The 23,507-nt window shown below is 36.4% G+C and overlaps 1 protein-coding gene across 1 annotated transcript; it reads right to left on the reverse strand.

Moving 5' to 3' along the window:
- Window positions 1-6,113: 6,113 nt before the first annotated feature.
- LOC125667020 (uncharacterized) lies at window positions 6,114-8,255 on the reverse strand. Its single transcript, XM_048900301.2, has one exon. It carries the CDS (start codon window positions 8,253-8,255, stop codon window positions 6,114-6,116), a length of 2,142 nt encoding a protein of 713 aa, XP_048756258.2.
- Between the last annotated feature and the right edge of the window lie 15,252 nt (window positions 8,256-23,507).

The following is a 23,507-nucleotide window of genomic DNA, read 5'->3' on the forward strand; positions in this document are numbered from 1 at the left end:
TGCGGGGGGAAAACCCTGTCTCACGAGAAAATAATGTGAAAATAACAACTGTGAAAATAACTTTTATTCAATGGATAAAATCCAGTATTTCACTGTTGAAAATGTAATAAAACATTATAATTACCATGGAATTTGTGAAATGCTGACTTTAAACGAAACTTGAAAATCCCTGTTACATCCACTTATTTGTCAGTAACTTGCCTTTAAGAATTGATCATTATGCTTTCGCGTATCGGATCAGTTAAGAGATATAAACACCATATGCAGGTGGTAATGGAATATTGCTTCATAAATATGAGAAGCTGACGACGGAAAGGATGAATTCATCCCATTTGTTATAAAATTGAATTGTTAGTTTGCCGTTAACATTTATGTTCAATAAAATATCCAAATATGAAGCAGATTTGGAAGACTGTATTGTCTTTTATTTCAATTTACTGGTATAAATATCGAATCGACAAATGAATGAAAATCATCATAGTGTTAATACGTGGACGATAAATCTGAATGTCGAACTGAAGGTCACAGCAAGGTATTTTTCTCATGTAGAAGCTTTTGAATAAATGCTGCATCATCAGAATAAATAAACAGGTCAGCTAATAAAGAAGCATAATTTGTGAGCATGGAAATTAAAAAAGACTGTTGGAAGAACTAATCACCAAAGACTACGCAGATATTGTCAATGAGAAATTCCAGCATCTTTATCAATATCAACTTCATACATGTACTATCACAGTTTTGCTTAACAAAGTAATTTTTTGCATGACTGATCTTTCTGTGTTCCATTTTTTTATACGCCCATCTTAAGACATGTATTATGGTACAGCGATGATTGATTAATTGTTTGATGTTTTTCGCCACACTCAACACTTTTTCAGTTATCTGGTGGCGCCCAGTTTTTATTGGTGGAAGAGAGAACCCAGATACAATGTACCTGTATGGCAAGCCCTTTTACTAATTATTCGAAAAATAAGATATCTCTTTAAATTAAAGAGATATCTCTTATTTTAAAGAGATATCTCTTTAAAATGAGATATGTCTCTTAATCTTAAGAGATATCTCTCTAAATAAGAGATATCTCTTTCACTTAGAGAGATATCTCTTTTACTTTTAGAGATATCTCTTACACTTAAAGAGATATCTCTTTTACTTTAAGAGATATCTATTACACTTAAAGAGATATCTCTTTCACTTTAAGATATATCTCTTTCACTTAGAGAGATATCTCTTATACTTTAAGAGATATCTCTTTCACTTAAGGAGATATCTCTTTCACTTAAAGAGATATCTCTCTAAGAATTCTTAGAGAGATGTCTCTCAAAGTATAAGAGATATCTCTTTAATCGTTGAAAAAGAGATATCTCTCAAAGAAAAAGAGATATCTCTTTCCAATATTTTTATTAGTTTGAATACTTAAGGAATTCTCCCTAAAACGGAAGCCCGCCAAAGCAAATCTTACCATGATGGCTGGGGTGTTGCTAAAACGCGGAACGGAAAATGGAACGGAAGACGGAACGGAACGCAATACGGAAAATATATTATGCAATAATGTTATGAGGAGGTCAACATTTTGCAAAATCAAAAGGCTTATTATGAAGAAGGGATGCAGAAATTGCAGAGAGAACAGGAAGTCATCCTCAGAATCCACCATTTCATATTGATACCTCATACTAATGCATTATTATATATTTTTACACGGTGTATTTTGTGGATGAATGTACCAAGAGGTGCCTGCTTAATAATTTGCATAGTAAGTTTTAATAAAAATAGCAAGCAAGCGCCTGTTGGCACCATCTTTTTTCCCGGCTTTGTTATCCCTTCCCCCAGATTTTGACAGTATGTTGTTTCACGAATGAATAAAAAATAAATAAGATAACATACTGAAAAAGACTTGAATTATAATTGAAACCCTCTCAAATTCTATTACTTTATTCTGGCTGGTAACGTAAGATAAGATTTTATGAGCTCATCCAATGAATAAAAGGTAACCCCCACCCCCCGAAAACAACATTGTAAAAGATAAAATAATTTTTTGAACAATTTTCCCTAAACATAGCCTTTTTAAATCTAACTTGCTTTTAATCGAACTACATATGTTTAAGATAACTGAATTTGAATTTGAATTTAGTTCTACACCTGGTACAATATACATTTATGTATCACATCAAATTTTTAAAGCGAATGAGTCCGGTGAAGAAGAAAGTTTTGCCTTATTTGGGATAAATCTATGTGAAAGTTAGTACATTTACCGTTATCCTGCGGATTAGTGTTGAAACTGAAGAGATACAGCGGGAAAGAAAGATTGAAACAAAACCAATGTTAACTAGGGTGAAGTTTACGACCAATAGTAAGAGGAATTAACAGATTTATTTCATAATATATGAAATAGCTAAAAAGCTAACACGGAATTTATGCTTGAATAGAATTAAAAGTCATCTCATTATTAATCCAAATGTTAAGCTATTCAAGTATTTATTTTAAAAATTAACTGCCAGAAGTTCTCCATGTTTAGGATTGGAGTGCTGCGGTTACTAAGTCTACTGTTAGTTAAAAAATAATAAATTATACACAAGATGTTTAACTTGTTAACTAAATTAGACAATGAATTATCATTTATTGTTTTATACATATCACACTCCCTGTTGTAAGTACACACATACACGGTATTATGTGTAAATACATGTACATGTACACTTGTACATGTGCGTTAATGACGTTTTGCAACGGGGGGGGGGGGGGGGTATAAACCACGTGTGTTCTTTCATTCTCTACCCATAGGTGTCAATGCTCGCAAACACCTCTGTCAATGCCGAAATTTCAAAATTCTTGTAAATATTCTTATATTAACGTTTAACTAAATTCGCTTACTCAATTTATGGTGCAAAATTTTAAGATAAAGTTGTTTTATCGCTTGTAAACAATTCCCAAATTGTTGATTTTAATCAAATTGAATCATCATCCCCCCCCCCCCCCGATTTTTACCTTTATCTTATCTACATTAATCATTCTAATTCTTAAATTCCGTTCCGTTTTCCGTTCCGCGTTTTAGCAACACCTTGATGGCTGCAATCCCGTGGGAAGATTTTGCTTTTACCGCATGTAAATGTATGCAGGTAACAAAAAAACAAAGACAATAAATTGATGAAATATGCAAGCTAGACTAGATTTCGCCTCTCGGCAACTTCACAATGTTACCCCAACAACCTCTTCAACCTTTCCCGCCATTTGTACACTAGAAGTATTTTGCTTGGTTAAAAAATAGGGTTACATCATTTCAATGACAATGCAACAGGGAGAAGTCATTATGATCACCGGGGGAAAAATCTAAAGAGATATCTCTTTTTGAAAATTTAAAGAGAAATCTCTCTAACTTAAAGGGATATCTCTTTTTACATCGATAGAGAGATATCTCTTTACGCTAGATAGATATCTCTCTCTCTTTGAGAGATATCTCTCTAGCTTTGAGAGATATCTCTCTAGCTTTGAGAGACATCTCTCAAAGAGAAAGAGATATCTCCCAAGCGTAAAGAGATATCTCGTTTGTTTAAAGAGATATCTCTTTTGGTTAAAGAGATATCTCCCTAGCGTAAAAAGATATCTCTCTAACTTAAAGAGATATCTCTTTAACCAATAAAGATATCTCTCTTATTTAAAGAGATATCTTCTTTTACGAATAAATAGTAAAAGGGCTTGCCATATACCTGGGAAGAGACCACCGACCTTCCGAAAGTAAACTGGGAAACTTTCTCACTTACCGGCGCGAGCAGGATTCGAACCCGCGCCGACAGAGGTGAGAGGCCGTGTGATTTTGAGCGCGATGCTCTAACCACTCGGCCCCTGGTACAGCGATGTATGTACGTCCGTCCGTTCCGGGTTTTCTGTTTCTATTTTTATTTCTCTGTCATATATCAAGCTGAAATATGTTATGTATATTCTTTATGGGTCACTCTCGATCATGTTGCGATTTTGATGTATTTCAACTTCCCTTGGAAGAGTTTTGCCTCTTTATTTTAAAATTAATGTTAAGAGAAAGTGTTTCGTTAGGAAATAAGAAAAGTCAGTGGGTAAATTCAACACGTGCTTTATCTAGCCATTACTATAAACTACAACATAAAACATGACGTAATACACAATACACACGTTACCAGTGTTGTATAAAACTAGGAACGAAGGGTTGGGTAAACATAGGCGTGTCCTTATACTAAACATCTCCCCTTTTAAGTAAAGCAAGTCAATTAAACCTAATAAGTCAGATTACTAATACATACATTGAGAGAGTTCATCTTGAAATGGAACTAAGTCAGATTACTAATGCATACATTGAGAGAGTTCATCTTGAAATGGAACTAAGTCAGATTACTAATGCATACATTGAGAGAGTTCATCTTGAAATGGAACTAAGTCAGATTACTAATGCATACATTAAGAGAGTTCATCTTGAAATGGAACTACACCAGTCAAATGAAATTTGATAAAATTTAACACAATTAATACATATTAAAGTCCTCAAATCTCTTTGGTTTGATGACACATCGTCCCGAACGCGTTTGATTTGGATTATATGTAGATTCTGGTCCGCCAGATGACAGTTTTGGCGCTGTTTGCAAATCAGAATAATCGACGTTTTGAGTGCCTGATTCTGACGGCAGTTCACAATTAACTGGTTTGTTGACAGCAGGTGAATTTAAATCATTGGTAAGTTGCAAGTGTCTCCTATTTCTGCGGTACACTCCCTTAGGTGTTTCGACCACGTACGAGCGATTATCATAATCACATTGACGAACTGTCCCAGTAGTGGACCATGATTTTTCCTGATCAGTTTTCATCCTTACTTGATTTCCCTCTTCCATTTCTGTCAAAGGACTAGTATTGAAATGATGATCATAAGAATTCTTTGTGCGATCCTTGTACAATGCATCGCGAAGACGAATATCATCAGTTTCTGGCCAGGGAGGATCCAAGGTTTCTGGCAAAGCAGGTAACAGAGTACGGATTTTCCTTCCCATAAACATATCTGCTGGGCTCATCCCTGTAGCTTCAATGGGTGTTGCTCTGTATGACATCAAAGCAAGGAAGATGTCATCTTGTCGCAATATCTTCTTAGCAATTTTCACTGCACTTTCTGCTGCTCCGTTAGATTGCGGATAATATGGGCTTGAAAATGTCTGTGCAATATGGTACCTCTCTGCGAATGAATGAAACTCAGCTGAGGTGAACTGTCTTCCATTATCTGAGACTAGCTCCTCTGGGATACCCCAACGTGAGAACATATTCTTGAGTCTTCCGATAACTTCTGAACTGGTTAAGTTTGACAGGTAAGCAATTTCAAGGAATCTGGAATAATAGTCAGTCACAATGAGGTACTGTTTCCCGTCTAGGTCACATATGTCTGCTGCGATCTTCTGCCAAGGCCTTGCTGGTAATGGAGTAGTCTTCAGTGGTTCCCTTGGCTGAGAGGGTCTATGTTCCTGGCAAAGGTTACATGAAGCGACTTTGCTCTTAATATCATTTGAGATTCCTGGCCACCATACTGATGCTTGTGCTCTAGCTCGACACTTATTCAATCCAAGATGTCCCTCATGAATACCTTCAAGAGTTTCTCGTCTAAGATGGACTGGAATAACAATGCGGTTACGATATAACAATAACCCTTGGGGAATGGACAATTCACCACGAGATGAAAAGAAGTATCTCAGTTCATTTCTTACTGAGGTCACATGACTTGGTCATCCAAACCTGGTGTAGTTCATAGCTTCCTGTAGGATAGGATCACATTCTGATGCTGTACGAATCTTTCCCAATAGTCGGTCAGATATTGGACATAGTGAATCAACTGCAACGGAGTAACACTCAATTTCCTCCACTATGCTGAACTTTTTTGTGTCCTCGCTGCTCACTGGGCTCCTTGATAATGTATCTGGTACAATGAGTAGCTTCCCAGGCACATGCTCTGCTTTAAGGTTGTATCCTCGCAATCGCATCAACATCCTTTGACATCTAAGTGGTGCTCTGTCAAGATCTTGGGTGTTGATTAAAGGCACTAATGGTTTATGGTCAGTGAAAAGTCTAAACGAGGGAAGACCCACCAAGTAGCGTGAAAACTTTTCACAGGCTCAGAGTCCAGCTAAACACTCTTTTTCTATCTGAGTATATCTCTCCTCAGCTGCTGTAAGCTTGCGGGAACAATATGCTATTGGTTTGAGTTCTCCATTCTCCTCCTGAAATAATGCAGCCCCAAGTCCGTAGCTGCTGGCGTCAGCACTTACAACTATCGGTTTCGATTGGTCATAGAAGGTAAGAACAGGTGTGTTGGTGAGTAGTTCTTTCACTCTGTTGAATGCTTCTTCTTGAGCATAGTCCCATGTCCATGCAATATGTGTCTTAAACAAATCTGTCATCGGACTAATAACAGTGGCTAGGTTAAGTAGAAATCTGCCCAAATAGTTTATCATCCCTACGACACGGCGTAACTCAGCAACATTGTTTGGTGATGGCATATATTTGATAGCCTTTATTCTGTCGGCACTAGGTTGGATACCCTTAGCACTGATAATATGTCCAAAATATTCGATTTCTGGTTTACAGAATTCACATTTGTCACGGTTTAGCTTTAAACCACTGTGATAAATTGTCTGCAATACTGAATCTAGGCGAGCATCATGTTCCTCTTTACTGGTGCCATAAATTAGAATGTCATCAATTATGACTTCTGTTCCTTTAAGATTTTTAAGAAGTTCGGTCATTTTCCTCTGAAAGATCGTAATTCCAAATGGAACTCTTTTAAAACAATAACGCCCCATTGGAGTTATAAAAGTGGTAAGTTCACAACTGTCCGGATCAAGTGGTATTTGGTAAAAGCCACTGGATGCATTTAACTTTGAGAAATATTGTGCTCCTGTAAGCTTTGGTGCTATGTCGTCCAGGTTGGGTAGCATATAGTGTTCTCTCTTTACTGCATCGTTCAGCCTTTTTAAATCAACACATATTCGTACGTTTCCATTTTTCTTGACAACCGGAACCATTGGTGAACACCAGTCTGTAGGTTTCTCCACTTTCTCTATGATTCCTTCACTCTCCAGACGACGGAGTTCAGCTGCTACTTTGGTTAATAAGGGGAATGCAACCCTTCGAGCTGTAGTAAGGCAATACGGTTTATAATCTCTTTTGAGTGTAATTTTAACTGGGTCACACTTGACTAGTCCAAAGCTCCCGAACACTGGTATATTAGTCTGTACATTATTAACTTTCAGAATCAGACCCATGGTACTAGCTGTATATCTTCCTAGCAGGTTACTGTTACCTCTGATGACGTGCACAGGAAATGAGTAATGTTTGTCCTTATGGGTAGTTTCAGCATTGAACTTCCCTAAACATTGGAGTCTTCCTCCTGGTCCAAAGAGAGGTTCTGCTTTTTCCAGTGGTCCCGGATGATTCAGTTGACGAAAAGTGCCTTCACTGATTGCTGAGGTGTCAGCCCCTGTGTCTATTTTGAAAGTTACAACTTTGTCACACAGTTTCAGGTTTACGTTCCAGGGCTCGTCATCATCCTTGCAACCGGTCACTGCTCCTAGGAAAAGTGGATCCCCTGCTGCAGGTGAGTGGTGCACATCATCCACGGCCTGTCGAGTACAACAAACTGCGAAGTGGTTGTAACCATGGCAGCGGCGACATTGCTTCCCTTTGGCGAAACATTTATCTTTGTTGTGTCGCAAGTTGCACTTTGAACATCGGCTCTGTGATTGGAACTGGTCTGTGTTGTTGTTTGTACTACGAGGGTGACGTGTGTTTTTGGGTGGACCACGACGTCTCCGATTTTGTTGTTGACTGTGATTGTTATGGCTAGTACAATCTGTGCTTTTACGGACTCCTTCTACGTGTTTGTGGGATAAGGACTGATCCTTAATTTGTGATTTTACCATCTCGCTCTGTCTCGCTCTCTCAATAGCGCCTTCAAGCTTTAAATCTGCTGTGAGCTGAAGTTTCTCGGAGAGGCCCCGAACTAGAATCCCTAGTACTATTCTGTCTCTGATTTGGTCATCCCTATCTTTAAAATCACAATGTTCAGCAATCTCATATAGATTCCTAACGAAAGTTTCAACGTTCTCACCTGGATTCTGTCTACACTGATGAAACTTAGCACGTTCATGAATTATGTAGCGCTTTGGCACAAAATAGTCATCAAATTTCTTGAGGACTGGTGCAAACTTTTTAGCATCCTCTTCATCATCAAATACGAACGATTTAAATCTGTACATGCTCAGCCTCTTTGCCCATCACATAAATCAAGGTACTTATCTGTACACCTTCAGCTTCTTTCCCTAACTTGGTAGCTTCTTGGAATCGTAAAAATCGCTGCTTCCATTCGGGCCACTCCGAGGGATTTCCAAAGTTGAAGCTTTCCGGTGGATTAAATCGCAATGTCATGATGCTGAACTAACTAGGTATGTGTATAAGTCCTAGATCGTTTTGATCACACTAAAGGATCCCACTTCTGACACCATGTTTCGTTAGGAAATAAGAAAAGTCAGTGGGTAAATTCAACACGTGCTTTATCTAGCCATTACTATAAACTACAACATAAAACATGACGTAATACACAATACACACGTTACCAGTGTTGTATAAAACTAGGAACGAAGGGTTGGGTAAACATAGGCGTGTCCTTATACTAAACAGAAAGATACATAATTTGACGGCTAACTCCTTCCACAGTTTTCAAGTGATGACCTTCTTTTATTACGGAGTGTTTGTATGGGTATTGAAAACGTGAATGTTGTAAGGATTTTGATTTTATTCAATATTTGAGGATATTACACGTTGAACTCATTCAGCTTTGAAGAAATATTACAGAGAGAGTACATGATTTGTCTGTCTGACTCCTACATTTTTCAAGGAAGGGCCTTCTTATTTTAGTGTTGATATGGGTATTGCATGTGGCAAGGATTTTGATATTCTTATTTTAGAAAATTACACGTTACTGAACTCAGTCAGTTTTGAGGAAATATCATAAAATGAATGCTAGGGCCTTTGTTTGTTTGTCTATTTTTACGTCACTCATATTGAGACGTCACTAGATGTTAATGAAGTACCTCTTTAGACCTATGCTAAGCACTCAGGGCCGTAGCAGTGAGGGTTCTTTTGCGTGCCAACGACTGCCGCGACATGATACCTCCGTTTTTAACAGGTTGGGAACACTTCCCCTATTGCCCGATCTTATCGCTAAAACGCGATTATCCTTCTTTAGCGAGAAAGTAAACATTGCCATAAACAGGTGTTTTGGTGTCTTGGTTGAAAATAATGGTAAATTCCGTGCAATGCTGAATAAGTGCGACACACAATCACATGACACGCATTGTCTCTAAATAATTGACAACACAGTCAAGAAATTTCATATCATCGTTGCTGCGTATGAGGGAAGGAGGTTGAAATCCAATGCACATGGTGAGTGTTTTTGTTTAGATTTGTTTATTTTAAGAAGTATCGGACATTTTAGCACTTTTTCTTCTTTTCACGTGAAACACGAAGAGATGTGCTCGGGTGTTTTTCTCGATTGTACGGGATATATTTGTTTTCGCAACAATATCTCTCTAGAGGGGAAGTGTTCCCAACCTGTTTAAGGTCATATCCGAAAGATCTGTGATTCTCACTTCTAAATGCCGAGTGTTTGGCAAAGGAGCACATGGCCATGGCACGAGCGGGGCTCGAACACACGAACTCCGGCTGGTTACGAAGCGAGCGCTCAACCATTGACCTAGTGCGACCTGTTTAGGGCCTTTGTAAAAGATATGTGCGTATTGCAAGGATTTTGATTTTCAACATATTATAGTATTGTAGAGGTATGAGAACCCAAGAAATTCATCATAAAAGAAAGGTATGACATTCATAGACATGTAATATTGAGCTGATGTAATAGATTGTGAATAAAGTACATTATATTGCTACATTAAAGAATTCTAATTCCGCGAGATTCTATTGGTATGAATCATCTTTGAGACAAGGGAATAACTTGTAAATTGTAGGACTCCTGCACCCTGCTGCACCCGCGGGGCCTTAGGAGCAGGGCCAAAACTACAAAATATTGACAAATGTTCAAAAATCTTCTCCCCAACCGCACATCTAGAGGAAAAACCATACATAGTGATGTATAACAGGAAGGACTGCATCAAAATTGTAAATTTATGATCCTCGGGGTAGAGATGCGGGGGTCAAATTTGGTATATAGTGTTTATGAGTAAAACATTTAAATAACATTTAATACTGTTAAGCTTCCATTACACAAATCTCTGTTCAACGAAGCTCGTCAACTGCTATCTGAACAAAACAATAAGCGTGACTGAGATTAAAAACTGTCATTTATTAGATGAAAGAAACCCTCAACAGAGGATTCTGGTGGAAATCAGTTAATACAATTCTACATCAAAATACCTGCAAAGTTAAATGACTCGAGGTCTGACTTCCCCAAAAGAAGATAATATAACGAAAATAATGCTACGCTATAAGATGACATTTAGATAACATCTTCTTTAATGCTATTGATACTAGATTGAAACTAAATGGATATTTAAAAGAAGCAGGTAATCCTTTACCAAAATTGTAAATTTTATGATATCAGGGTAGGGATTTTGGTACTAGAGTCAGTCCAAAATAACCACATAGCGTTTAAGTAACATATCTTTCATCAGTATGGACATTTTTGGGGCATTTGTGCTTTTTTTTTTTTAAATAACACATCTTGTTTTATTCTGCTACTGAATATCAGAATTTAGCTTAGATATGCAAAACAGGAAAAGTGTCATAGATTCCGTGCCCTTGGGGCCAGTGATACTTTTAACAAATATTCCGGTAACCAATTAGGCCTGTCGCACCTTTTATGTTTCACGGGCCTGGAGTTCAGGTGGAACTCAACTCCGAGTTCATTTTAAATATTACATGACTATGTGGGGACGTTAAACTCTTTTTCAAAAATTTCTATATATGTACCAGCTAGGCCATATTAGTCTTATCGATTTTGACGCATTCTGATGTTGTGTCAATCAAGTTCAGTTAAGTCACAACCTCCATGGACGTATGGTCATGATACGGGGTGAAAAGTCAAGGGTCATGATACGGGGTGAAAAGTCAAGGGTCAAGATATCTTGAAAATCCCCTTCGGAAAAACAATGCGACTAAGGTGAGCGATGTGGTCCATGGACCTTTTGTCTATTTTAATGACGTTGTTGACTTTAGCTCAAAAGCATATGATGATTGAACAAAATATTGTTACTGGAGCAGTTCCCGTCTTGCTCAGTACAGATGAAAATGATACTTTTTTTAAACTTACATTTCTTGTCGTTGGTGTTTGCCGATGATACGGTCATTTTAGCAAAATCTGCACGACAAATTTCAGTCAATGCTTCCAAAACTAATGATTTCGTTTTTCGTAAGCAACAGCTTCATGATTTATCTACATTCAGGTACAATAGTGAAAATTTGTCTGTAGAAAATGATTATCTACATTTAGGTACAATAGTGAAAATTTGTCTGTAGAAAATGATTATCTACATTTAGGTACAATAGTGGAAATTTTTCTGTAGAAAATGATTATCTACATTCAGGTACAATAGTGCAAATTTGTCTGTAGAAAATGATTATCTACATTCAGGTACAATAGTGAAAATTTGTCTGTAGAAAATGATTATCTACATTCAGGTACAATAGTGAATATTTGTCTAGAAATGAGGTTGTTCACCTAGATGCCATTTTTTTCCAGTAAGCATCCATTTCCTACGAATAAAACAAAGTTGCGTGAACAGAGTAGGAAAGCCGTGTTTAGTTTATTGAAGTTGCCGATATTCAGCTTAATTTGTTTGACAGCATGGTTTCGCCAATATTACCATATTCTTGTAAGGTATGATTGCTCTCAAATTAACCAAACTATTATTTTTCAATTTTACAAAATAGTTTTAAACCTGAAAAAGTCCTCCCCATGAATGTTTTACATGGTGAATTAGGCAGATATCCTATTGAAACTTTTTATTAAATCCGGAATAAAGAACACTGGTATATCAGAGTTTTGGATTTCTCAATATGTCCCAAGACAAGTACCCTTATCAAAAATGGTTAAGTCTGTAGGGTAATGGATCAATTCAAGCAAAATTGGTATTCCAAAATTTATGAGATTCACAAAGCTCTGAAGTATCGAATTTTACGCCTTTACATGACTTTGATCGGATTTATGCCCCGATTTTAGATTAGCTTTATATCATTTTAAACGCTTGAATCATACATGTAGATATCCAATCGATCAAGGTAGATTGTGGGGTGTTGATAGAGACAATAGAATATGTAATATACATATATGTGAATCTAGAAATATTAGAGAAGAATTTCTTTATTTCCTTGAATATGACTTTTTTTAGATCTGAACGAAAGAATTTTTTATTTCAAACATATTGAGAATGCCATTGTACATGTAGTTATAACAATTTTATGATTCAATGAATAGTGAAGATACTCAAGTTCTTCTATGGCCTTGCCAAACTATGTAAGATTTTGTCGTCATAAAGCAAGAACTTAATAAACTATATATATTCTGTATACTTTATATACGTTGTATCTTCCATATCATATCTTATACTGCACCTACATGTAACAAATCCCTGTATTCACATTTTTCCATCTTCACAAGTCAAGGGTTATTGATTCGTTCACTGATGGCAAGGGTTAGGGCGATGTAACGAATCAATAACCCTTGATTTGTGCGAAGTAACGAATCAATACCCCTTGACTTGTGCGAAGTAACGAATCAATAACCCTTGACTTGTGCGAAGTAACGAATTAATAACCCTTGACTTGTGCGAAGTAACGAATCAATAACCCTTGACTTGTGCGAAGTAACGATTGACTTGTGCGAAGTAACGAATCAATAACCCTTGACTTGTGCGAAGTAACGAATCAATAACCCTTGACTTGTGCGAAGTAACGAATTAATAACCCTTGACTTGTGCGAAGTAACGAATCAATAACCCTTGACTTGTGCGAAGTAACGATTGACTTGTGCGAAGTAACGAATTAATAACCCTTGACTTGTGCGAAGTAACGAATCAATAACGCTTGACTTGTGAAGATGACATTGTACCAAGTCTATGTATATGTTATTTTATTCATATATCCCAAATGGGGTCTTTGTCGTTTAAAAAAAAAACTTGAAACAGGCGATATATTAAAACTTATGATTTTTATGCCGTAAACACGTTGCCCTAAAAGAAATTAAATTTATTAATTTCTAAACTCGTTTACAATGAAATCAATTATTTCCAATATACAATCAATTGTGTTTGACGTTAATATCACGTTAGACACAATTCCCTGTGTATTTGATGATTCTGCAGTGAACTGTTATTTAATTGATTGAATGGGAAATAAAAAAGGAATTAAGAGATTTTCATACATCAAATCAGTGACTGTGATATTTTGACGAAATGTATAATAAAGTCAAACGGTATGCATTTCCAGGTTTACGTAATAACGATTTATATATGATCCCTGTATTTGTAATAAACTCAACTCATGAAAACTAATGTGTTAACACCTGAAGATGGTAACGATAAAAAAAATGTTACTATGATTCGAGTGTTTGTCAAAAACGTCTAGTAAACATATTTTGGACAAGTTATATGTGTATGTTGTCGTTTAAAAAAAACTAACTTCAGTTTTCTTTTTGTTTGTGTTTTTGCTGTGGGTGATACTCGTACATGCATATAAACCTAAGAAGATTAAGAACTTTGTAAAACTTTAGAATTTATCAAACCCCCTTCGTAATGCACTGTTTGTACCAGAAGTCAAATGAAATGTTCATCATAAATTCAACAATTCTTACAGTTTCATTAAACTGCAAACATATACCAACATTTATCATGACAGATTTCCTGATTTCAGAATGGTATGAAACCGATTAATCTGGATTTTCAGCTACCTACAGAAAGTTTTAGTGTTTGGTTACGTGATCCGTACAGCCTGACCATATTTTGGAGTACAAAGTCATTAGTACCTTTCACTACAAGGCCTAAATTATGTTTCCCTGTAAATATTGTCGCATTCAAAAGATATGTCCCCAGAGCGACAGTCGTCTGATTATGTAACTATCCATTACAAAGAAATTTATTCCATCCATTCACGTTGTTCGGTCCTCCGATATCGGTAAAACACAGATGATAGTTGCCTAGCGCATTGGGCGTCCGTATATTTCCACTTGGGTGTTGTGAAAAACACACACTTAAACATCAGGTATAAAGTATGTCACATAATTAGCCCAAATGTTAGGTAATTAGAAAAGCTCCCAAAGTTTTGTCCCCGTGCCTACGATGACGTAAACAAACGCCTATTTGTTGTTAGGACCATACCTATCCCTGCAATATGATAGCCCATGTCACTCAGGTAATGGGAGTCATTAATTCCACTGCCAGCTGTGGGACGCGGACCCCTTGTGTTTACTAGTTGTTGATAAGTCGCGGAGTTACATGCTAATCAAGTTAATTTATTAAAGATATGATTTAAAAGTCTTGATAAATTTTGGATGCAGGTACACAGATCTTGGGTGGACGTTACCTTACAACGCGCACTCTTCTGAAAAATAATCCAGGAAGCCGGAATGACAAGTTTCATCAATTTTATGTGATAATAGTCGAAGGCAACATTGATCGTATCAATAATTTCGGGTTCTTATCTTTCAATCAAATACATTAAGAACAAAACTATACAAAGTATTAACTTAAAATCTCATTAATTTCTATGCCAAAATTTAATAAGTTTAGGAACAAGGTTATGGTATAACGGAATTAATATCGAGTTTATAAATTATATGAATCCCATTTTACTTCAGTCGAAGGACTGTCCGTTGCACAACCAGTTACGTCAGGTTTCGAGAAAGAAGAATGCAATTTGTTGTATAAAGAACGTTGTTAAGCAAGTCAATTTGAAGAATGAAAGAAAAATTATTTGTAATAGGATTATTAAGAAGGTGACGGGCCTTACTGGTGTTAAATCCTTATGATTGATATCATTCATCGTGATTTCTTCCGCCCTTGTTTGAAAACATTTCTATGTGATTCCTTGGTTAGGAAAACATCCATTTCCCGTGAATTAGTTCTTGGTATGCTCAATATAACTTTGATTGGAGACTGTTGACTGTTACAGTAGTTTAGGTCCTAATATGTTGGTTGACCAATACAAATAAGTATCACTTACCCTTGGAGGAGATGCCAATTACATGTGTTTTTAAGATCAGATCTTTTGTTTGTCATTATTTATCGTTCGGTTGTTAGGAATTTGTCCTTGACTGATAAAATTCCAACCTATATAAATTATAAAAATAGGTATTTAAAAACAAAAATAGAAAAATTCAAATAATGCACATGCAAGGTCAATTAAAACCTCCATAGATATTTCTTCGATGGTAATTTAATTTTAATGGTAACTTAATTTCATATGTATAAATACATGTATGTTTCGAGCTTACGTATTTTAAAAATGAGAAGCAGCAAGCTATGAAAAAATACAGTGTAATAATAAAACGTCATATTCACTTCAGTGTGCCTTTAGGGTGAATATAACATATGAATTCGTTATTATTTTCTAATGAATACACGCGTCTTTACTCACTGTCGATTAGGTATTGCACCCGTTATTGTAAAGAAAGGTGACTTCGATTACAAACTGTAGTATTGTAACATTGAACCCGATCTAAAGATAAACGATGATACATCGTTTGATAGCCTGTCTCGCTGATTTGAATTATTCAGTCCAGTAATAAACAAATCCGCATGTGTCTCTTCACTTTCAACCAAGTCTTGCACTAACTTAAACAAAGATGACCGATCAGGTATCGTTTCGAAGGCTCTAGTAACCGGTGTCGATGTTTAAAATTATTCATTTATATTGACATTCTCTCTATCAATTCGATGCTTCATCTACCCTCGATATTAAAACAACATCAACCTCGCCCTCCCAGCTTAGTCGGGCTCGATAAATGTTGTACTTCTAATCGTATTGACCTTGAAAATGTTGCTAATTGTATTATATGACCCATGCAAAAATATCTCTATATAAGCATGAATGAAAGGCGAAGATTACGAACAGTGATCAATCTCGTAACTCCTATAAGCAATACAAAATAGATAGTTGGGCAAACACGGACTCCTGGATATACTAGAGGTGGAATCAGGTGTCTTCGGGGAGTCGACCGGTCACACCCGCCGTGAGCCCTATATCTTGATCAGATAAACGGATTTATCCATAGTCAAAATCAGTGTGCCAAGAACGGCTTAACAATCGGCATGAAACACGTCAACTAGTATTTGACCCAATGATAGGTTGTATTAGCAAACTACATCGTTATAACGACCATAGAATTTGCGAAATGCTGATTTTAAACGAGACTGTTGGAATCCCTGCATCATCAACTTGTTTGTCAGTAGCCTGCTTCGATTTAAAAACTGAACATACGTAGAAACTCTTGCATATCGAATCAGTTGAGAGATGTAAACACCATATGCAGGTGATACAGGAATATTGCTACATAAATATGGGAAGTTGACGATGGAGAAACTGAATCTGAGGTTTGTATAAGTCTCCATTGACTCTTTCTCACATATAAATGTTTATGTGTGTTTAGAAATAAATCGAAGCAATGCAAGATGCATTTTTCTATATACACAACAGTCATTTAAGAAATAAATTTCAATTTTGAAAATACATGAGGGTATGAACTGCGATGCTTAACGTCGGCATTCTTCAGAAGGCGCTTAAGTTTCGTGAAAAGTATGCCGGTGTGAAGCGTTGCAGCTCATGTATTTTCAGTTTACTTTCATTTGTGTCCAAGCTGTCAAAATAGATATACTATATGATCAAATTTGATACGCACAATGTTTATAACTACAGCGCCTTAATGAGGAAATGTACAATTTACATGAACAATTTGTAAAGATATAAAAGGCAAAAACATTGTAAATATACTAGTATACAAATGCAAAAAATGTGCTATCAGTAACGTAATGACAGTTTATCTAAAGCTACCATTAAACGCGAAATGTATTATCCCACGTATCATTCTTGCAAATTTCACAATTCATGGTGTGTATAATGTCATTGTATCAAAATCATCTGAGCATCCGTGGCAGGTCTGATTGGAATCATTTTAACATTTTATCATAGTTAGTTTGAATAGCATAGCCTAAGCTGAGCATTCCATTCAGACCGACAAGAAGAGCATGCTATCAAACTTTCATCCTGAGGAATGTCATCGAACAGACACACGAATGGAACGCCGGACTGTATTTGTGTTTCGTGGACTTTGAGAAAGCGTTCGACTGTGTGCACCGGGAGAGCCTGTGGGAACTATTAGAATCGTGTGGGGTGCCAGAGAAGATGGTCAAGATGATTAGAGAGCTATACAATGCGTTCGGGTGTACCATGATTGAAGAGAGAGATACCAGGGTGGCTCCAGATCAAAACGGGAGTTACGTAAGGGGTTGTCATGTCCGGCTTCCTGTTCCTACTTACAATAGACAACATATGAGAATAGTGATCGAGAACAGGAAAACAGGAATGAGGTGAAAGTTTATGACTGCATTAGAAAACTCGTATTTGCCCACGACCTGCCACTTATATCATCAAGGTTCAAAGACATACAGACAAAACAACAAAATTGAAGAAGAGAACAGAGAGAGTGTATAGTTGAGGTTGAATAGCAAGAAGTGCAAGACAATGAGAATACATGGAGAGAAAGACAAGAAGGTAAAGGTAAGGGAAGACGAGGTGGAAGGTGTGGGAGAATTTGTTTACCTGGGAGCAATAACGACAATATGAGGAGGAGGATCACAAGGCATCAAAAGCAGGACAAACAAGGCAAGAACTGGGGAAAGCGTGGAGTGCAGGGAACATTGGAGTTAAAACGGAAGACAAGTTATTCAAGTCGCTATTAAGATCAATGCTGCTATTTGGAAAGTGACAAAGATAGGAAAAGAAATTACATGTATTCAAGTTTAAATGCCTGCGGAGGATTCAGAAGACGAGGTGGTACAAATGTAGAAGATCGTGACAAACTGGGAAGTGGCAGACAGGGCGGACACGAATGCAATAAACGGCGAGTTGAGGAGACGGGAATAAAACTGGATAGGACATGTACTACGGAGGGGATTTTTAAGACAAGGTCAATCCCAGATATGTTAAAGAATTTTAGTGAAACTTACAGGAACTACCCCAATTAGAACACATAACATGAAATTTGCTTCCCATGATGCAATTGGCCAACTGTTAATCCGGAAATGCACGTTGCTTTTAGTATCCGTTGCCTGAAAACTAAAAACACGCGTGATATGTCGAAATCTTTACGCAGTAGGCGGAGTATCATGGACAAGAGCATTTGTAAGAATTCAATTTCTTGTGAATGTGTGTTGTTTTACGTTCCATTCGAGATTTTTTCACTCATGTAGAAACGTCATCAGCTTTAGTTGAAACGTCGCACATTTTGACCTATACATGACGCTTAGGGCCCTAGCAGTGAAGATTCTTAATCATACCAATCCTTTCCGTAACACGAGCTCTCCATTTTTACGGCCATATCTAGAAAGACCCGTTACTGCTACTTTTAATGCTGGGCGGTTGGGGAACAAATAGGCACTTGGCGAATGAATAGTCACGATATGTACATGTACATATGTACCTATGTTTTAAACATCATAGGTTTGACGCGGCTCTGAAGTCGACATCGAACCCAGGCATCCTGTTTGCGAAGTGAGCGCCCCAGGCTTCCGCTAACTGTCTTTACATGTTTGTCTTCTATTCGAACGCCATTTCACATAAATCGAATTTCCAAACAAAAATAAATTGTTTGTTACATGTACAGAATGTGACAGACAGAAATACGGATACGATATCACTATACGCTATGTTTGAAAAGCTAACGGTATAATAATCATATAAATAGGTATTTACTTCAGAATATATGTAATATTCGTTATTCATGAGTACATATATTTTAAAAGATGTGTTGTAGGTATTGAAAGAGGGAAAGAGACCACTGTAGTCATTTTATTTCTGATATTCTTGTTTTTGAATTTGAATTGTAAAACCCATCAAATAGTCTTCCTCTGAAACACTTTATCAGTCACGGGTTCATTATCAATGTCAAACAGGGTTCGGTCGTGTATCTATACATAACAGTACTTACGTAACACCGCGGTACAAGTTTGTATATATGTAATCAGCCTTATCGCAAAAAAAAACAGTTATATGACTTGCTACCTACTTATGAATCTTACAAACGCTGCCATTTAAACTATTAAGATAATTGTGAAAAATTATCAGTACACATAAGGTTTATTACATCTCAATTTATTTGTTTTCTCGAATGTACTAAATGTAGCAATGTACCAACAAAATCGTTCTGATCTATGTTGTTGTATTTCTGAAATAACGAAAAACAATAGCAAAATTTATATATGAATTGAACAGTTTCAGGAAGAGACCTCAGAGGCAATTAATGCTTATAACCTTTTCCTTAAATATCATCAAAGGAAATCTTGGATAATTAAGGTATCTTTATATATGGAGATTAGATTATTGAAACAAAGATGTAAATTGAAAGGTTTATGTAACCATATCATATCTACTTCACATTGTGCTTATAAAATGGTGAATAGCGGGCGGGTAGTAGTCCTGTAATAGGGTACCTACTTTGTGTGAACAACTCTTTTCACACCTCGAATTTGACGTACCTCAAACTCTGTACAGTTGTTATGGATAACATTGAAGATGTGCATGTGTCTTTTTAAAAGTGATCAGACATTTTTCGAAAAATTTACATGTAGTTGAACTTTGTGATTTTTAAGCATGTCATGAATTGACGTTAACTATTTTGTGTAATCACCTTCTTACAGCATTTATTTGACATTCTTCAGACCTTGTACAGCTGTTATGGAAGCATTGAAGATGTGTATGTGTGTTATAAAAACATTGAAGATATACATGTGACATTTTGAAATTGCTTGGGTTTTTTTTAAATTCTTCATTTTGTACTGCTGTCTTTGATAGAAAACATATCTGAAAGCAACCCGGCCATTTCTGTTTTTAGCTCACCTGAACCGAAGGTTCAAGTGAGCTATTCTGATCACATTTTGTCCGGCGTCCGTCTGTCTGTCTGTCCGTCTGTCTGTCCGTCTGTCCGTAAACTTTTCACATTTTCGACTTCTTCTCCAGAACCACTGGGCCAATTTCAACCTAACTTGGCCAAAAGCATCCTTGGGTGAAGGGCTTTCAAGTTTGTTCAAATGAAGGGCCATGTCCCTTTCAAAGGGGAGATAATCACAAAAATGCAAAAATATGGGGGGGTCATTTAAAAATCTTCTTCTCAAGAACCACTGGGCCAGAAGAGCTGAAATTTACCTGAAAGCTTCCTGACATATTGCACATTCAAGTTTGTTCAAATCATGGGCCCCTGGCGTTGGATGGGGCCACAATAGGGGATCAAAGTTTTACATACAAATATATAGGAAAAATCTTTTAAAATCTTCTTCTCAAGAACCACTGAGCCAGAAAAGCTGATTTTTACATGAAAACTTTCTGACATAGTGCACATTCAAGTTTGTTCAAATCATGACCCCCGGGGATAAGATGGGGCCCCAAGGGGGGGATCAAAGTTTTACACACAAATGTATAGGGAAAAACTTTAAAAATCTTCTTCTCAAGAACCACTGGGCCAGAAAAGCTGAGATTTACATGAAAGCTTCCTGACATAATGTAGGTTCAAGTTTGTTCAAATCATGGGCTCCGGGGCTTGGATGGGGCCACAATAGGGGATCAAAGTTTTACATACAAATATATAGGAACAATCTTTAAAAATCTTCTTCTCAAGAACCACTGAGCCAGAAAAGCTGATTTTTACATGAAAACTTTCTGACATAGTGCAGATTCAAGTTTGTTCAAATCATGGCCCCCGGGGATAGGATGGGGGCCCAAGGGGGGATGAAAGTTTTGCATACAAATATATAGGGAAAAACTTTAAAAATCTTCTTTTCAAGAACCACTAAGCCAGAAAAGCTGAGATTTACATGAAAGTTTCCTGACATAATGCAGATTCAAGTTTGTTCAAATCATTGGCCCCTGGGGGTTGGATGGGGCCACAATAGGGGATCAAAGTTTTACATACAAATATATAGGAACAATCTTTAAAAATCTTCTTCTCAAGAACCACTGAGCCAGAAAAGCTGATTTTTACATGAAAACTTTCTGACATAGTGCAGATTCAAGTTTGTTCAAATCATGGCCCCCGGGGGTAGGATGGGGCCACAAGGGAGATCAAAGTTTTACATACAAATATAGGAAAAAGCTTTAAAAATCTTCTTCTCAAGAACAATTGGGTCAAAGAAGTTGACATTTACATGAAAGCTTTCTGACATAGTGTAGATTCAGGTTTGCAAAGGGTAGTTTGGGCCATAATAGGGACTAAGGTTTTACATGCAAATATATATGGAAAGTCTTCAGATATGGGCCAAGGTGACTCAGGTGAGCGATGTGGCCCATGGGCCTCTTGTTGAATCGAGTTTTAGTCATGAAAAAAGTGAAGATAACGAACAGTGATCAATTTTATAAATCAAAATTGAGAAAAAGGCAAACACAGACCCCTGGAAACACTAAAGCTGTAATTAAATGCCTAGGAGGAGTAAGCATCCCCAATTGACCGGTCACAACCGTCACGAGTCATAAACGTGTGGACCTTAATAAAACAAAACTGTTATAAATATCCTTTATCAATGCTTAGAAAAAATACAATCGTTGCTTCTGTCTTGAGTTAAGAAAAAATGTTTTATTTCTAGGCAACTTGGACATTGTTTCCAAGCACAACATATATACCATTAATTAAAGTTAACTGTATTGGAGTTTTGTGTTATTTGGATTATAGCAAACAAAGTTAACTATATTGGAGTTTTGTGTTATTTGGATTATAGCAAACAAAGTTAACTGTATTGGAGTTTTGTGTTATTTGGATTATAGCAAACAAAGTTAACTGTATTGGAGTTTTGTGTTATTTGGATTATAGCAAACAAAGTTAACTGTATTGGAGTTTTGTGTTTTTTGGATTATAGCAAACAAATAATTACACTTTTAAAAGATGATATACATATAAGATGGTTGCCTAAAGTTGGAGAATGGGCTAAAAGAAATTTAGTAATTTTGAGTTTTGAGTATGTGGAATCGTAGAGTATTCAATAGTTTGAACTAGCAAAACAATGAGATAAATCAACTTTGTTCACTAGAGACTATATGAAGTCTATTATCTAAACTTGTGTATTATCAGGAGCAAAAATCAAATTATATGATTATCCTAATTATTAATTTTATTCCTTTATCATTATTATTATCATCATTTTGGTGTTTATTTGGTATGATTTGTATTTAATTCATGGTTGAAAATTTTGTAATGTTCAGCCTTAAGCATACATGTACGTCAATTGTGTATTTATGTACAAATTATTTCAGGTATATACGTTAAAGTTATAAACCGTATGGTTCTTGATAATAAACAGTGTAATAGAACCCTCTGTTCACTACAACATTTAAAAAGATTCATCTAGCATTTCCTACTACTCGTGCTGGTGTGTGGTAGAACATTCACGGGGTACACGTGAATTTTCAGTCCTGTGAGATGGGTGGATTAAAACGATAAAACATTTACAATGTGATTGTCACACAGCATGTGTTATGAAATGAACTTCATTTGGTTAATTAAAGATCACAGTAGGATACGAGTTCCATCAGAAATGTACCCCGAATGGCCAACACTAATGTCCTCCAACGATAAACTTACGGCAAGAAATCGATTGAAAGTATGAATATTCAATGTAGAACATTTCGCATAAATAAAAAGGGATTAATATTCAAAATATAGACGAATTATTTTTCGAAAGACTCTGATGCAACACCCACTGTCTCTTACCGCAAAGATGCAACACATATATCAGATTGACACAATTTTAGTATTAGTCATTTAAAAATTACCATTTTTTTTAAAAACACTACTGACGAATAAAAAAAAAAATGTTAAACAAGAAAAATAAACGAACAGACAACCAAAATCAAAAGAATCAGGATTATTCTTATTTTTATGCATGTGTTATATAATTCCTTTCAAAATATCGTGATGATGTGTCATTCTTTAAAAACATGTGATTCCTTGGCATACATATTGGTTGGTCATCAAAGGTTTTGAAGATTAACCGCTGAAACGGCTTTTCCCATTCATAGTGACTTCACTTCTTTCTTTGTTACATGTATTTGAAATTCATTTGTTTGTTGTTTTAATTCCATTTGAAAAAAAAAATTAACTCATGAAGAGACTTCATCAGCGTTAGGTGTTGTAACAAAACTTTGGACTCATGCACGGAGCTCAGGCCCATATCACTGAGTGTTTTTCATGTGCCGAAGCCTACCGCGATACGCGACTTCCGCCCGTAAGGAGAAAGGGGGAATAG

Source organism: Ostrea edulis, chromosome 2 (assembly GCF_947568905.1).
Source record: "Ostrea edulis chromosome 2, xbOstEdul1.1, whole genome shotgun sequence".
NCBI classification, from domain to species: domain Eukaryota; kingdom Metazoa; phylum Mollusca; class Bivalvia; order Ostreida; family Ostreidae; genus Ostrea; species Ostrea edulis.

Coding starts and splice junctions, on each gene's coding strand:
- LOC125667020 (XM_048900301.2), bottom strand. CDS start 8,255: ATGTACAGATTTAAATCGTTCGTATTTGATGATGAAGAGGATGCTAAA.